This window comes from Chelonia mydas, chromosome 2, assembly GCF_015237465.2.
Source record: "Chelonia mydas isolate rCheMyd1 chromosome 2, rCheMyd1.pri.v2, whole genome shotgun sequence".
NCBI lineage: Eukaryota > Metazoa > Chordata > Testudines > Cheloniidae > Chelonia > Chelonia mydas.
Genome location: NC_057850.1, coordinates 1,535,397 through 1,551,577, shown reverse-complemented (window position 1 = coordinate 1,551,577; position 16,181 = coordinate 1,535,397). Strand labels below are relative to the sequence as shown.

At 58.6% G+C, this 16,181-nt stretch overlaps 1 protein-coding gene across 1 annotated transcript; it reads right to left on the bottom strand.

The window, feature by feature from the left end:
* Positions 1-4,132: 4,132 nt before the first annotated feature.
* SPATC1 (spermatogenesis and centriole associated 1) lies at positions 4,133-15,942 on the bottom strand. Its single transcript, XM_043538905.1, has 6 exons — positions 15,690-15,942; positions 14,617-14,649; positions 14,178-14,456; positions 10,668-10,934; positions 6,075-6,214; positions 4,133-4,465 (listed from the first exon to the last, which is right to left on the bottom strand). The coding sequence occupies exons 1-6, from the start codon at positions 15,940-15,942 to the stop codon at positions 4,133-4,135; spliced, it is 1,305 nt and encodes a 434-aa protein (XP_043394840.1).
* Between the last annotated feature and the right edge of the window lie 239 nt (positions 15,943-16,181).

Below are 16,181 nucleotides of genomic sequence, written 5' to 3'. Positions count from 1 at the left end.
GGTTTTGTGTGATAATCACTCTGATATCGAGTGCTGGGGTAATGCAGTGTTGGGCTCCTTACCATACAGTGATGGGACTGGCTCTCCCTGGAGCCTCCCACATGCCACCAGCTAGTGAATTATTCTGCATGCAACTGAGCCCTGGGATCCCTGTGGGACAAAATGGGAATTTTCTGTAACATTTGATGATGCGTGTGTGTGCCTCAGTTTTCCCTATAATTCACAGGTTACGTGGTGGGAGAGGGAGAGAGGACTGTTTGCTTTCAGGGCAGACTAAGAGACATGGCTATGAATGTTGCCTGGTTGTCTGAGTTGGGATGCACCATTGAAAAGGACTGGCCCAGCTGACCCCATATCAATGGAGGACCCAAGAAGACAATGGCAAATCCAGTTACAGGACACTGACACCTGGCGCCGAAGGCGGGGGAGACCGGGGAGGGGTTTCCCCACCTCTGCAGGGAGGCTGAGCAAAGACCCCCCAGCTCGAGAACAAAGGACTGTGAGGAGTGAGGTGAGGGGGTAGGTGCTGGCTGCTGGAAGGAGCCTGGGGTCACCTGGGAACTGCCCAAGGAGGTCAGACGGACAGACAGACAGAGCTGGAACAACGGGGCTCTTACAGCTGGGCTCTGCGCTCCGGGCTGACCCCACCGGTCGGGGCTTTAACCCGCGTTTCCCTGGGCCACCCTGAGCACATCCCGTGCTGTGAGCAGCTAGCTAACAACCCGGCTGTGACCGCGCGGAGAGTGTCCCTGCGAACGCTGGGCGAGGGGCACTAGCCCCTGCTGCGTGGCCAGGTCTCCCCAGGGGTCTGGCCCAGCTGGACTCGCTGGGCAGAGCTGAGGGTGTGGGGCAGGAGGGCTGGAGCCCCCGGGGTTCAGCTGAGGAGGCCAAGAGGCCGCGTGGCTGCCCATGAGCCGGGAGAGAGGCCCTGGGGGTCTGGCCCACTGAGAGGTTCCTCTCAGCCCGTTCCCAAGCCGGGGCCTAGCACTGATCCCGGGGCTCCGTGACAGCCTGTCAAACTCTATGGCCCCCCTGTGCTCTCTGTCAGCTGGCACCAGGAGTTTCCTGGGTCACACACCTCAGCACTCTTCCATCTCCCTGCACCCCAACCTCCTCCTGTCCCCTCACAGGGCCCTGCCCAGCCCCCAAGCCATGGAGCACAGCCTTCTTCCCTGCGGGCCGCCTGGTGCCATCCTTGTTGAAAACACTGGAAGCGGGCAGCAGCCATCTTTACTCTGGGCAGCTTCTCTTCCACAGGCAGGGACTGTCCTTAAATGAGCCCTTGGGAGCTGGCTTCAGCCCCATTTGGAGCCTTGGAAGAGGGCTGCCAATTTGAAAAAGGGAAAATTTGGTGAGTTTGCTGCCTATCACCGTAGCAATGAGCACAGGTGTGCAGGGCCCGCCTTCATGCCAAGATGGGGAGGGGGGGTAAGGCCTTGGCCCGTCCCTGATCCTGTACTGCCCTTCCCACCCCCATGTCTATACACAGCCCCTCCGCTAGACTGCCTCAACTCCCCTCAGATGCTGTCATGGATCCATGGGCCTGGTGCTCTCGCACGGCTCTGTCACGGCCCCTGGGAGGACCCCTTCAGTGAGTCGGCCCCCTGAGGGTCACACTCTGTCACTGGGGTCAGCCCCCCGGCTTCATCGCCTCCTGGGACTGATGCAGGTCACGCCATGAGCTCCCTGCAGTGAGTCCACCTGGATTGGACTCCACAGGGAGACATGCATCCCCAAGGAATCAATACACACCTGGCTTCCAGACTCTGGAGTGACTCTCAGCCCCTGGGGTAACAGCAGGGGGTTATTAGGTGTCTGGAACAAAGCATTGGGAGTCCTTAGTTAACATGGAGAATGGAAAGTTACAGCAAAGTCCAGCTGGGTCAGTCCAGAGCTCTCTCCCCACTGCGTATTCCCAGCCCAAGAGCGTCTCCTGCCTCCAGCAGCCCACACTTAACAACCCCACCTGGCCCCTCCCCAGTTCTTTGTCCTCCAGCTGGTCACACTGGGCTGACTTCCTAAGGCACATGGGCCATCCAGAGTTATTTGTTGCTAGGTGTCAAATATCCAGGCAATTAGAGTGGTCATTGGCACACCTGGGTCTCTGCAAAGAGTAAATCACCTCTTCCCCCATCTAGCTAACCATGCACCACCTAGGGGAAACTGAGGCACACACACTACTCATATCAAACACTGTGAAAGATTCCCACTTCATCACACATGCCAGATGCTGCTGTCCCAGACCCCTCACCCCCATCCCTGACACATACACCCAGCTTCCCCCAGCCTCAATGACCCCTTCACTGTACCCCCTGCCTGCAGGGCCCAGTGACAGTGAGGGTCAGCACCCAGATAGCCGGGGATAGAGACTCAGCACAGAGGGCTGAGGGCACTGAGGGAGCTGCAGCCCATGCCCTGCGGGTCTTGAGACCCTGGGAAAGGGCAGGCTGGCCCGTAGACTGTGGCTCTTGGGGCAGGGGCTGTCGTTGTCACCCGTGAGTGCAGTGCCTGGCCCAACAGGGCTGAGCAGGGACTCTCACGTCTGCTTGAGACACAGACAGAGTGAAGTAGGTCTAGCACCCCTGCGTCTGACCCTCTGCCTGATCCTTCACCGATGGGGCTGTGTGGGGTCCCTGCGAAAAGTGAAAACTCACTGGTTGTCACAGCAGTTGTGGGATGTTTGCACTGGAAAACTGTAGGGTTATGTGACACACAAACGGGGCTCCACATCTCCGGGAGGTGAAACGTCACTCGGGGTGGGGTGGTCTCGGGCTGGCTCAGTCGACACTGAGAACAGCAGAGATCTGTCGACCCGGCCCGGTGGTTACAGCCTGACCAGATGCAGGCGTGAGCACTGCCAGAGAGAAACGGAGCCCAAGGAAGAACTTGGAACGGGGCCCATTTGGACTGAGCTCAACTTGATGAAACTCCCTGCTCATGAAAAGAGACCAAAGCCTGGGTGATGCTGTTTACAGCTGACGAGTTACAGCAACACAGGCACCATTGTTACTAGGGGCATTAAATCTTGTACACAGCGTGTCGTGTACGGTATCCATAGAACAGTTACAATCGGTCAAGTATGATTATCCTCGTTAAATCCATGTACCATCATTAGACCGGCAGTTTTGCGTATTGGCGATGTAGCTGCATCTCAGACCTGTGTTGTAGGCCTGGGTGACGCCCCCAGGTGGGTTGACATCAGGGCTAGCCAGCTGTGTGTTGCTGGCCCATTAAGGATACTCCACTCTCACCACGGCCATTGAAGAAACTCATCCCGCCCAGCAGGGCTTCCTCAGACAGCCAGGAGCCAATGGTCACCCCCTGTGATTCAGAAAAAGGTGGGGGCAAGTGATCTGCTCATGTGACCCTGGACTCCATCTTGGACAAGTAACCCTCCAGGCCCATGGCAGAGGATCGAAAGGACCCTGAGGCATCTGCACTGGGCACTCAGTGTAGCAAGGTGGGGTGTGTCCCTTGCTGGCCTGCCGAGGGAAGAGCAGCCGGTAGCTTTGAGACAACATCCCACAGCGGGCACAGACAAGAGCCCTGACACTGCGCGGGTGGTGGGGATTCACCCCGCACACCTTGGCTAAACCGGAACGGGTCACATGCCTGCACCGCAGCTAAACAATCACACACCGGCCAAAGGGAAGAGGCAACCGGGGAGCAGCTCCCAGCTCCTCTGCAGGGGCAGCAGTTTGCACAAGAACCGCAGGCTGACCAGGGCCTGCCCTGGCCACAGGGGAGAAATGGGGCAGTGGGCACACCAGAATAAAACTGCCCTCCACAGCAGCATGCCCTGGGGAGGGCGGGTGAATGTGTATGTGTGTTCAAATGGCAACCTGCAAGAGTCGTGTGTGGCTGTGTCTGTCAGACTAGCCGGTGCCCTTGGGGTAGAGGGTGCCTCTGGGAAGGCATGCTGGGAGTACATGGTAGCTGGGGCTGGCCCTGCCCGGCCTGCGGCCACAGAGGGCTGGTCTTGGGCACGGCTAGGAGACGAGGGTCGGAGAGCGGTGGTATAAAGGTCATTGGCTCTTGTGCTGTGTTGATCTCAAATGAAGCTCTGGGGCATCAGGCCTTTTGCTGAATGTTTAATGGGCTCGCTGCGGCACACAGGCAGGCCAGCCTCGGCTCACCAGATGAACATGGGCTTGCTGTCGTCCTTGGCCAGCTGGGCAAGGCACTCAAGCAGTATGAGGGTGTTGCTCCGGATGGGGTCGGGCACCGTCTCCGTCACCACCCTGCGCAGGAAGTCCACGTTGTTGTAGGAGCCGCTCTCGGAGGCGGCCAGCTCCGGCCGCTCCCGCAGAATGCCATAGGTGTTCACGATGTACTCGGTGAAACTGGGATGCATGCGGGCGTCGTACCCCACCGCCTTCAGGCGGTTCATGATTTCCAGGTAGCGCCGCGTCATCGCTGTGCACTGCTGCTCGTCCACCTGGTTGGAGATGGTGTTGGTGGAAGCCTGGAAAAAGAGGAGCGGTTTGAGGGGAGGGGTCAGGCACCCCGAGGTCCAGTTAACTGATCTCAGGGGGGCAGAACAGAGGAGACTGGATTCAGCCCAACACAGTCAGCCTGCAGGACTCACTGCCACTACATGTCGGGGCATCCAAGCCCTTAGCAGGAGTCTGAAATGGGATGAGAGACAGTTACGTAGAGAGTCTGCTGGCCAGAGTCACTGCTAACCCCTGACTCAGAATTCAGACGGGCACGAACCCCTAGGGTAGGAGCCAGACCTCCTGTGACAGGCTCAGAGGAACTTCCCCTGAGGCAGCTCACCCCACAACCGATACTGCAGGGCTCCTGCACCTTCCTCTGAAGCCGCGGGTGCTGGCTGCTGTCAGAGATGGGAGCCTGGTCGGCTGGGCTGGGGGGCTGGCTGGGCCAGGAGCTACGCCTCTGGGGAGCTGGGAGCCGGGGCTGGCTGGGCCAGGAGCTGCCCCGCAGGGGAGCCAGGAGCCTGGGTGGGGTGGGCTGGGCTCAGGGGCTAGCTGGGCCAGGGGCTGCCTCGCCACAGAGACAGGCTCTGGGGCTGGCAGGGCTGGGGGGCTGCCTCGCTGCAGCAGGGCCTGTGTCCCTGGAGCATGTCCACAGGACGGGAAGGGCTAGTTTGAAGGGCCGTGCACATTTCAGTGGGAAGAGCCCTGTCAGCGCCCGTCCTGTCCATGCAGCCCAGGGCCTGGGCAGGCTCGTCCTGAGGGAGGGCAGCTCTGGCTGTGAACGCAGTGGCTGTGGCTTCCTGCCCCTTCCCTAGGAGACGCTCTCCAGAGTATCTGTCCCCCTGCCAGACAGATCTGCCTGATGATTGGGAAACCTTCCCCGCGGCTTTGTCTGCCCAGGTGTGGCCCCGTCAGCAGTGTGGGTCGTACCCTGGCGCTGACTCCTTTGTGCAGCCATTCATGCCCAAGAAGCTAAGCAGCCCTTGTCTGCGCGGGTCAGTCCTTGCTAGTCCCACCTCTCCCCACCTGCAGACTGTGGCAGGGTGAAGCTTTCTATCCCAGGGGACTGGGCATGGGGCCGGGCACTTTGCCTCTAGGGCCCTGTTGAACCCCCGCTGACTCTGCTGTGACCCAAAGCCCTGACCCTCCAAGGGGCCCTGCATGAGACAGGCTGGTGGATTCTCTGCCCCTTTTCTAGTGGCCAGGCATCCACCTGACTGCACCCTGTCGCGATCCATCGGGGAGTGCATAATGTGCCCCTCTCTGGGGCCTCCAAGCTGCCCCAGGCTGCCTGTCCCGCAGAGCAAGGGCTGGACGGCTCCCCTCAGGGCAGGGTGCTGTGAGGAGCTTACCCTGCCCTGCCAGGCTGCTCTGGGACTGATGAGATGATCCAGCCACCCAGGCTGGCGTTTGCCAACAGACTGGAAATGGCCCAGGGTAGGTAATGATCCCCTCCCCCGGCAATTGGGGCACAGAAAAGGGGGGGCCCGTTGGCTTCAGCTCCAGCAGAAAGCACCTTGTTGTCCCTGCCCTTAGCCACCCCATGGCGTAGCCCTGCCCACAGGCCAGCTTTAGCAGTGTGCCAGCCAGAGAGCCGCAGAGCCGGGCTTGCCCACCCCTCAGCGGCTCTCCTACCTGGATGATCTTCTCAGGGATGTTGTTGACGGTGAAGCCGTAGAGCCGCACGCGCTCGGGGAAGATGCTGGAGAGGATCCTGCGATCCAGCTGAAAGGCGATTTCTCCCACGATGCGCTCCCAGGTCAGCTGGTTGTGATCTGCAAGGCCCCAGGGAAGCCAGTCAGTGAGTCGCCCACTCTGGCCCCGGCCACCCCAGCGTGCCAGCAATAGGAATCAGCTGGATGGTGACCCTCAGTGGCAGGCACGAATCTGTGCAAACAAGCCACGTTTCTATGGCAATGCCCCTGGCTCCCTCTCCCTGTGTGCACACTGACCCCTCCCCAGCTGTGGCTGGCCAGTAACTTCCCCATGGATGCTGCAGGCGGGCCAGCCCTCTGGGTAAAATCCTTTCCTCTCACCTGCCCGCACAGTTTGTCTGTCAGCGGGACACGCCTGGCATCCACCGTAACCCCCCTGGCTCCTGTGGAGAGCCCCGTTCGGGGTGACTGCCTCACTGCTGCCGGAGCCCCAAGTCTGGGGGCAGATGTGCCCCTCGTGCTGGTGCGTGCACGTCCACACCGGCATTCCCACGGGAGCCGAGTCCAGCAGCAAAGGGAGAGCAGGATTCCCGCTCCATTAGTTGTATTAGGAATATGTTAATTACCAACTGCAAATGGAAGCCCAACACGTTTTGTGGGTGCAGTTTGGCTAATACAAGTATGCAAGTAACAAAACAATCTTAGTATTTCACCTAGGGGGTGTAACCCTCACTTCTTTCCTTACCACCTCCCGCTTACAGGTGGTGGGGGGCGGGGTAGTAAGCAACCAGCCTTTGCTTTGCCTTGTACGTGCACATTAGACGTAGCCTAATGGAACTACAAGGAAGCAGAATTCAATGTTTTACAGGTTTTTAATTTTAATATTATCCTGTCAGAACCAGAAGCAATTCACTTTGCCCACTTCCCCTTTCTCCCAAATGCTGAGAGATACTGAGCCATTCTCCCCGCAGGTCATTCAGAGCAACACGCGGGAATGCAAAACACACGGGCTTAGCCAAGCGCTGGCCCTAACAGGGGTCAACCTATCCCAGCAATGCCCACCTCAGTACAGGGCTTCTGGCCTTGGCCTTTGCAAAACAAACCACAGGGTGCTAAGCCAACATAGTCGCTCTGAACCTGAGCGCCATCCCCAACCCCTCAACCCGTCAGCTGGCTTCAACCGTCAACCATGCTTTTCTGGAAACTGGGTCCTCCCTGGGCTCCCATGCCACAGTCCTCCCCTGGTCCTCTTTCTGCATCTCTAATGCTCCTTCAGCATGTCCGTCACCGGATTGTAGCCCAGTGAGCTAGTTTGCCTTTGTTATATTCACTGCTTTGCATTATATTCAGCCGTAATACAAGGAACCTACAGGCCTGTATTCTGTAAGACATTAGCTTCAGCAAGTTAGCATAAACCTTGAGGCCTATGAACTTTGCACAGATTAACAGCCCAACAGAAAATCCCAAGTATTGGGGAGCTGAAAATAGAGTGTTTAAGGGGAAGTTCTGACCACAGAAGTGTCATGGCAATGAACTGAGGTGCCAGAAGGATGGCCACTGGTGAAGATGGGGAAGGTGATGGTGATGAGGAAGCTGATGGCTAACGTTTCAGGTTGTTGTACAGGAGAGGTATATGGATGTGCAGATGGACGTTCTGTAGTATCTCTATCTGCCTTACTGAGTTGGGGTGTTTGGGACGGTGCTAAATGTATTAATAAACTATATTTGTAAATATAAAAGAATTCCTATAGTGTGAGTGTTGCAACTGTCCACTATACTATCCGACTATATAATAATTTAAATAATACTGTGCCTGATCTTGGGACGAGAACCTCTCAATCCTCAAAATAATAACTGGGGATTCTTAAGTAATCAGTATAATTAATATATAATCTAAAGATCAGGCTAGAGATTGGCACCCCAGATGGGACCCTGAGAGGCGCACAGGGGCAACCTCCCTACCCAAGATAGGAAACTCTAAGTAAAAGTCTAAGTTGAAATTCAGCTGATCTCTCAGTCAGAATTTGATGCCGATCAGAAACACTGCAACTCATCAGGGACTTCCTCTTTCCCTCAACTGTTTCCATTCTGTTTCTTTGCCTCTAGGACACTACTTCTACTTTTCTTAACTGATTAATTCTGCAACAGAGGGAGGAATATGTCCTCCAGGGGGAAATAGTAGACATCTACACAATATGCACCTCACACAAAGGAGCACTCAAGGTCTGGACCATCAGACTAACTTGGCACCATAAGGTCTCCATGGATATTGTAACTGTGTAAGGACCCCTCATTGCAAGCCGAGGGCATCCTCATTGAGTATTACTGACTAGTCATTTGGGTTTAGAATCTTTATACATGTGTTAAGGGGGCTTTGTACGTTGAATTGTGGTCATATTAAGGTACCAGAAGTTTAAAATGGCAGTTGCACTGGGCCCAAAGAGTCACACCTTGCGGTGGTGGGAGAGCTGATTGATTTATGTTTTAATTGCCGCCAAGAGGCAGCAGTAACTCAGAACTTGTACAGTTCCCGCTACCTTACTTCAGTCTCCAGAGCCGTCTATCGTCAGGCTGCCCCGTGCTGCTCAGGGCTGTCCCTAGCTATTCTGGGGCCCTACGCAGCACTCACGGGCGGCGCGGCTGGGGCCGGCTCGCTGCACTTCCCGCTGCCGGTGAGTGTAGGACCGGCCCGGCTGCAGAGCTCAGGGAAGTGGGAGCAGAGCTAGGGCGGGGCGGGGGAGGAGCAAGGGTGGGGACCCTGGGGAAGAGCCAGAGCAGGGGCTGGAGCCCCAAATTTCCTGGTGCTCTACGCAGCTACGTACTTTGCGTATGGGTAAGGACGACCCTGGTGCTGCTCGATAGATCCCGACTGGGTAATAACCTCTTGATCAGCTAAGAGCACATTAGCCATTGAGGGAAGAGAGAGGGACCAGACCCCTCCACCTCTCTGCTGTTTCTTGGGACTTGTTTAAGTAATTGCTGAATCCGGGTAAGGGGTTAATTATTTAGGGAAGGATGCCTCTATATATGTATGGTGTTACATGCTTCTTGTGTAGTGTTAGAAATTAGATATTAGGCTAGCTAATAACATTTAATTGAGCTCATGTGAAGTAAGAGTTGGAGGTAAGTGGAGTAGAATCAACTGAGAATTCCGGCTGTAATCGACCAAAAGATAGCATACCTAGACGTTAAAGATCCTGGAGAAGGTTTCATATGAATGCAACATAGCCAGGCTATTTTAATCACCTAGTCAGTCGGGTTTGATCATATGATCATGTTCAATGTAACGTTTACTATGTGGTATGATGTAGTCAGGGAAAGTACAGAAAACTGTACATACAAGTATCAGAGACAGCTAAAGCCAGCCAAGCGCTCTCTGACTGCCCTCATCTTAAAGAGGCTCCCTCAGCGCCCCCGTCAGCGCCTGTCTGAAGTTGTTCCAGCTCCGGCTGTGAGCCGGCGCCCACAGGAGGCGCGGAGCTGGGTGATCGGGGGAAAGAGAGAATACTCTCTCCGTTTGTTCCCTTTGTGCATTAGCCGCTTGGGCCTGAGGCGAAGCCGGCCAAACTCAAGGAGAGCCACAGCCGAGGGAGCGGTTCCTGCTTGTAGGCTGTGGCTTTCCCGGGCCTTGTGGGGGCTGCTGTGTTTGTCAGGAGACTTGGTGAAAGCCCCAGCTCTGGGCACAGGGGTCGGGGAGAATCCTAGCTGCCCCTTTTCTTTGAAGTCACTTTCCAGCCCTTGTAGGTGCAGAGACAATCTGGAAAAGGTGCCCCACAGTGCAGACACCAGAGGGCAAAGAAACCGACCCTGGACTTTTCAAAGAGTCTCCTGAGTATAGGCCCAGACTCCTGCATTTGGAAGGGCTGGGCTGCCACCGCTGCCACCACACAGTCATGGGGGAAGGGCAGGTTTAGCAAGGACCATATGGACAAAAAGCCACCAAAACCAGCAGGATGGTGCAGGACCAGGCCCTGGTGTGACTTTGAAAGAGTCCAGGTTACAAATCGGTAGTGTCCCTTTAATACTGAAGGGCAGCCAGAGGTGACAATGTGCCAGCATACAGTGGGCAGCCTTGCCATGTGGGCAGCCTGCATTGCATGATGGGACTAGTAGTCTGGTGGTCCCCGGCCCCCATCTCCACTTGCAGTGGGCAGCACCACCATCTGTGGGCACCAGTCCCAGCAAAGTCACAGGACTCTTGGTTGGTAGGTGCAGCATCTGGGTGCAGTGGGGACTGGCCGGGGACCAGCTGGAGCCTGTGGGGTGGCCGGCCAGCTGGTGGCAGGGGTGCAGGAAAGTATTGGCTGGCATCCATGCGCATACTCTTGGAAGAGCACCGGGCTCTGGCCACGGCTCTGAGACACGGCACCGGGGCCGTTCTCAGCCGGAGCCCTGGGACGAAGGCAGAGATACCAGCCAGGCCACCTCGTTCCCATTTGCCTGGTTCCCACGGAGCCACCCGTGGGTTCCCCAGCCCGTGCCATGCCCTCCCGGGGCTCTTGGTGTGACCATGACTCGCAGGGGCTTACCGTGCTGCTCGTTTCCAGCGGGCCGCACAGTAGCTGCCACTTACCTTTGGCCAGGCTGGGCTTGGAAGTGGCCCCTTGTGTCTGGGGCCTATCAGTGGCTCGGAAGACCTTGCGCGTCATCTCCTTGGGCCTGACGTCCGGCGGGCGCTGGGGGTCTGCTGGGGGTGGGGGCAGATGGAAGCTGACGGGGGCGGCCCTGCTGGTTGGGGAGGAGGCACTCTGCGGGAGCAAGGGCATGTCGTCGGTGAAGACCGTGTCGCTGAAGTTGGAGTCCCATGGCGAGACGTTGTGGGGGACGCTGTCTGTGGAGGCTGCAGGGGACCAAGAGCCCGCAGTGAATGTCCCCACAGCACCAAGCCAGCCCCAGCCCTGACGGGGAGTGCGGGCCATGCAGCCAAAGCAAACCACCCCGGCGCTTGGCTGCCTTGGCATGCTTGTCCTTCCATCCCGGGCACTGCTGCTATGGACACCTGCCCAGGCCCTGCCCCAGGGCCCTGCCCTGGCACCGGCTCCCCACCACCAGCACCAGCTCGGGGGTTGCGGTGGGATGGGTGCACCGAAAAGGCCTGGCCCAGCCCGCCTACACTACAGCCCAGCAGGACGACGGAGAAGAGGCCTGGAGCCGGGAGGTGCTGGGCCCAGCTGCGCCTGGGGCCTCCCTCTGACAGCTGGCACCTCAGTGCCACAGAGCCACTGGCAAACCCAGGGCAGCTCAGAGAACAGCCACCGGCCACAAGCAGAGGGCTGGGGAGCCAGCACCAGGCCGGGGATGGGGGGAGAGGAGCGGGCTAAATCCAGCTGCTTGGCCAAGAGACAGCTCTGGTGAGAGGGGTATTCAGAACTGGGGTGGGGGTCACTGGGAGTGCAGGCCCAGTGTGGGGTATTCAAAGCCATAGGGTTGCCAGGTATCCAGTTTTCGGCTGGAATGTCTGGTCGAAGAGGGACCTGGCGGCTCCGGTCAGCACCACTGACTGGGCCGTTAAAAGTCTGGTCGGTGGCGCAGCAGGGCTAAGGCAGGCTCTCTGCCTGGCTTTTCGCAGCTCCTGGAAGCGGCTGGCATGTCCGTCTCCTAGGCACAGGGGCATCCATGGGGGCTCCGCATGCTGCCCTCGCCCCAAGTGCCAGCTCCGTAGCTCCCATTGGCCGGGAATCGCAGCCAATGGGAGCTGCGGGGGCGGCGCCTGCGGGCCGAGGCACCGCACACCGTGCAGAGCTGCCCAGCCGCGTCTCCACCTAGGGACTGAGGAATGTCGCCACTTCCAGGGAGCCCCCTGAGGCAAGCGCTGCTCGGAGCCCACACCCCCCTCCACACCCCAACCCCCTGCCCTAACCTGGAGCCCCTTCCCTCACCCAAACTCCCCCTTGGAGCCTGCACTCCACACCCCCTCCCAACCATTGAACCAGCCCTGAGCCCCCTCCCACACCCTGAACTCCTCATTTCTCGCCCCACCCTGGAAACCACAGCCCCAGCCCAGAGCCCTCACCCCTTCCCACACCCCAACCCCCTGCCTCAGCCCGGAGACCCCTTCAACATGCAGAACCCCTCAGCTCCACCCCCCCAGCCCGAAGGCCCTTCCTGCACCCCAAACCCCTCATCCTTGGCCCCACCCCAGAGTCTGCACCCCAACCCCCTGTCCAGAGCCCGTTCCTACAGCCTGAACCCCTAATTTCTGGCCTCACCCTGGAGCCCATACCCCTAGCTGGAGTCCTCACCCACTCCTGCATCCCAACCCCCTGCCCCAGCCCCGTGAAAATGAGCGAGTGAGCGAGGGTGGGGGAGAGCGAGCGACAGAGGGAGGGGGGACGGAGTGAGTGGGAGGTGGGACCTAGGAGAAGGGGCGGGGCAAGGGCTCGGGGAAGGGGCCGGGCCGAACAGGGGGGTTTGGTTTTGTGCACTTAGAAAGTTGGCAACCCTAGCCATGGGTGGGGGAGGGGGGGTCGCTGAGGGTGCAGACTCGTGGGGTATTCAGTGCCATGGGGGGTCACTGAAAGTGTAGTCCCTGTGGGGGGTATTCAGAGACATGGTGTGTGGGGGGGTGGGGGGGTGCAGGCCCAGTTGGGGTATTCAGAGCCATGGGGGGGTCGCTGAGGGTGCAGACTTGTCGGGTATTCAGAGCCATGGGGCGAGGAGGAATGGGGTGAGAGGAAGGGCCGTTCAGGGTGACTGTCAGGAGAAAGCTGCTGGGAGTGAAGTGGGTTGAGGTTGGGCTCTGTGTCCTGGGTTGGGTGGAACCCCCCAGACCCCTCCTCCCCTGGCCCCCTGGGGGAAGTCAGCACTGACTGGACAGAGCCCTGAAGAGCAGCCCAGTGGCCGGGCCCTTAGGGGGTGGGGTCCGGCACGACAGGGGCTCCAAGGAACTGCACCAGCCCCACAGACACATGTATCCCCCACACGAACACCCCCACAAACACACATACCCCCACACGAACACCCACACATACACATGTCCCTCCCACAACCACACGTACCCCCACAAACACCCCCACCCTTACAAACATGTACCCTCCTCACAAATACCCCCACATACACATGTACCCTCACTAACGCCACCACTAACACAGGTACCCCTACAAACACCCCCACAAACACACAGAATCCTAGAATATCAGGATGGGAAGGGACCTCAGGAGGTCATCTAGTCCAACCCCCTGCTCAAAGCAGGACCAATCCCCAACTAAATCATCCCAGCCAGGGCTTTGTCAAGCCTGACCTCAAAAACTTCTAAGGAAGGAGATTCCACCACCTCCCTAGGGAACCCATTCCAGTGCTTCACCACCCTCCTCGTGAAAAAGTTTTTCCTAATATCCAACCTAAACCTCCCCCACTGCAACTTGAGACCATTACTCCTTGTCCTGTCCTCTTCTACCACTGAGAACAGTCTAGATCCATCCTCTCTGGAACCACCTCTCAGGTAGTTGAAAGCAGCTATCAAATCCCCCCTCATTCTTCTCTTCTGCAGACTAAACAATCCCAGTTCCCTCAGCCTCTCCTCATAAGTCATGTGTTCCAGTCCCCTCATCATTTTTGTTGCCCTCCGCTGGACTCTTTCCAATTTTTCCACATCCTTCTTGTAATGTGGGGCCCAAAACTGGACACAGTACTCCAGATGAGGCCTCAGCAATGTCGAATAGAGGGGAACGATCACGTCCCTTGATCTGCTGGCTATGCCCCTACTTATTCAGCCCAAAATGCTGTTAGCCTTCTTGGCAACAAGGGCAGTCTGTTGACTCCTATCCAGCTTCTCGTCCACTGTAACCCCGAGGTCCTTTTCTGCAGAACTGCTGCCGAGCCATTCGGTCCCTAGTCTGTAGCGGTGCATGGGATTCTTCTGTCCTAAGTGCAGGACTCTGCACTTGTCCTTGTTGAACCTCATCAGATTTACCCCCCACGAACACCCCCTCATACACACGTACACCCCCCCACAAACACCCTACATGCACATGTACCCCTCCACATGAACATATACACACAAACACCCCCACAGACACATGTACCCCTCATAAGTCACCCACAGACACATGTTCCCCCCCCCCCCAAGGCACAGCGCTGTTACCTTTGAAGTTGACGCTGGAGGGCAGCCGGGTGTGCATGTACTTTTTGCTGGAGTCGGTGGAGCTCCGGTAGGAGGACTCGGGGGTTCGGGCCCTGGCCTCGGACATCTGGCTGTCGGAGATCTGGCTGGAGTGCTTTGACAGGGACGTCTTGCTGGCCCGGGAGGACGATCTGGAGCCTGAGCCAAACAGGTTGCTGGCTACCGGCCCCTCCTCTATGGTGTCGTCCCATAACAGGGAGTTGCTCTGGCGATAGAGTGGGGACCCGGATGCGGGGCCTGCTGGGGTGGAGATGGGTCTCCTGCTGATGCCTGTCACCCCTGGGCACGCCTAGCCTCGTTCCCACAGGGGCCTGGAGCCAGGCCGGGCGCACCTGCCCCTCAGCCTGCAAGTGGGTGGGTGCCAGGCTCCCTCCTCCAAGCAGGACCCGTCCCTGCCTGCTGGACACCACCTCACCTCCTAGTGTAGCCTGCCCTCCCAGGTCCCTGTGTGCGGGATGCAAAAGGGTGCTGGGGGGTACCCTGTGTTTTCTTCATAGCAGGTCCCCTTCACAGGGTTTGGGCAGAGACGAGGCCCCGTCCAGGCACCTGCAGCCCTCTGCCGCTCTTCAGTCAAAGCCGACCCTTTGGAGCAGAGCTTTGCAGGGACAATCTAGCCAGCTGTGGGTTTGTACTAGCAGGGCCTGGCGCCTGTGCTGGGACGGGGTCTCTGGGCTTGGTTGGTCTGGCGAGCGCCCTGGGCAGGGACCACATCTGAACAGCACTGCTGCCCAGAGAACAGGGGCTGCCCCAGGGCACAGCACAGGGCTGCATATGGGCCGTATAGAGGAGGAAAGCCCTCTGCCCAGAGAACGGAGGGCTGCCCCAGGGCACAGCACAGGGCTGCGTACGGGCCATATAGAGGAGGAATGCCCTCTGCCCAGAGAACAGGGGCTGCCCCAGGGCACAGCGCAGGGCTGCATATGGGCCGTATAGAGGAGGAAAGCCCTCTGCCCAGAGAACGGAGGGCTGCCCCAGGGCACAGCACAGGGCTGCGTACGGGCCATATAGAGGAGGAATGCCCTCTGCCCAGAGAACAGGGGCTGCCCCAGGGCACAGCGCAGGGCTGCATATGGGCCGTATAGAGGAGGAATGCCCTCTGCCCAGAGAACAGGGGCTGCCGCAGGGCACAGCACAGGGCTGCATACAGGCTGTATAAAGGAGGAATGCCCTCTGCCCAGAGAACGGGGGGCTGCCCCCGGGCACAGCACAGGGCTGCATACAGGCTGTATAAAGGAGGAATGCCCTGTGCACAGCTCAGGGCCCAACCACCAGCAGGTCGCTGGAGAAAATGGTCTCCCAGCTAGTGAGGAAGCATGTGGGGCCGCAAGTGCCCCTGGAGAGGACCTGGGTGCCCCACTTCAAAGCACACTGGGGTCTCCTCAGGACAGTCCACCAAGCTCAGCTCCTGGGGCCATGCTGGAGAACCCCAGCTGCCTAGCCCCCGCCATGGCGCCGTCCCCGAGCCCCCCTGACCTGGGCTGAGGATACTACTTTGCCCTCGCTCGGTGGACCTGGTGGAGGTGAGCGAGGACAGCGGTGTATCGCTGCTCAGTGCCTGGTTCCGCAGGACGTTTTTCAGCTCCTGGTTCTCTTTGATCAAGTCCACCAGCTTCCTGAGCTCCTCATTCTCCGTGATCAGTGCCTGGATCTCCCTTCTCAGCTGCTCGTAGCAGCTGGTCACGGCCACCCCCGGAGGCAAGGAGCCTGCGCCTGCCAGTGACGCCATGGGGAAAGGGCGGTCAGCGGCTTAGGTGGGCTGGGAGCTGGCCATGCGCCCCCCTCTGGCCTCCACTGCTGGGACGGGTGGCTGCCCCGTGGTGATGACATGAGCCGGGCACCTGGCAGACATTGTGATGTAAGCTGCCGCTTCAACACCAGAGCCCTGGGGCTCCCTGGGCAGGTCCTGTGCTGACAGGGCGAGGGGGGAAGAGGGTGGCAGGGAGCTAGCGTGAGCCGGGAAGGGGG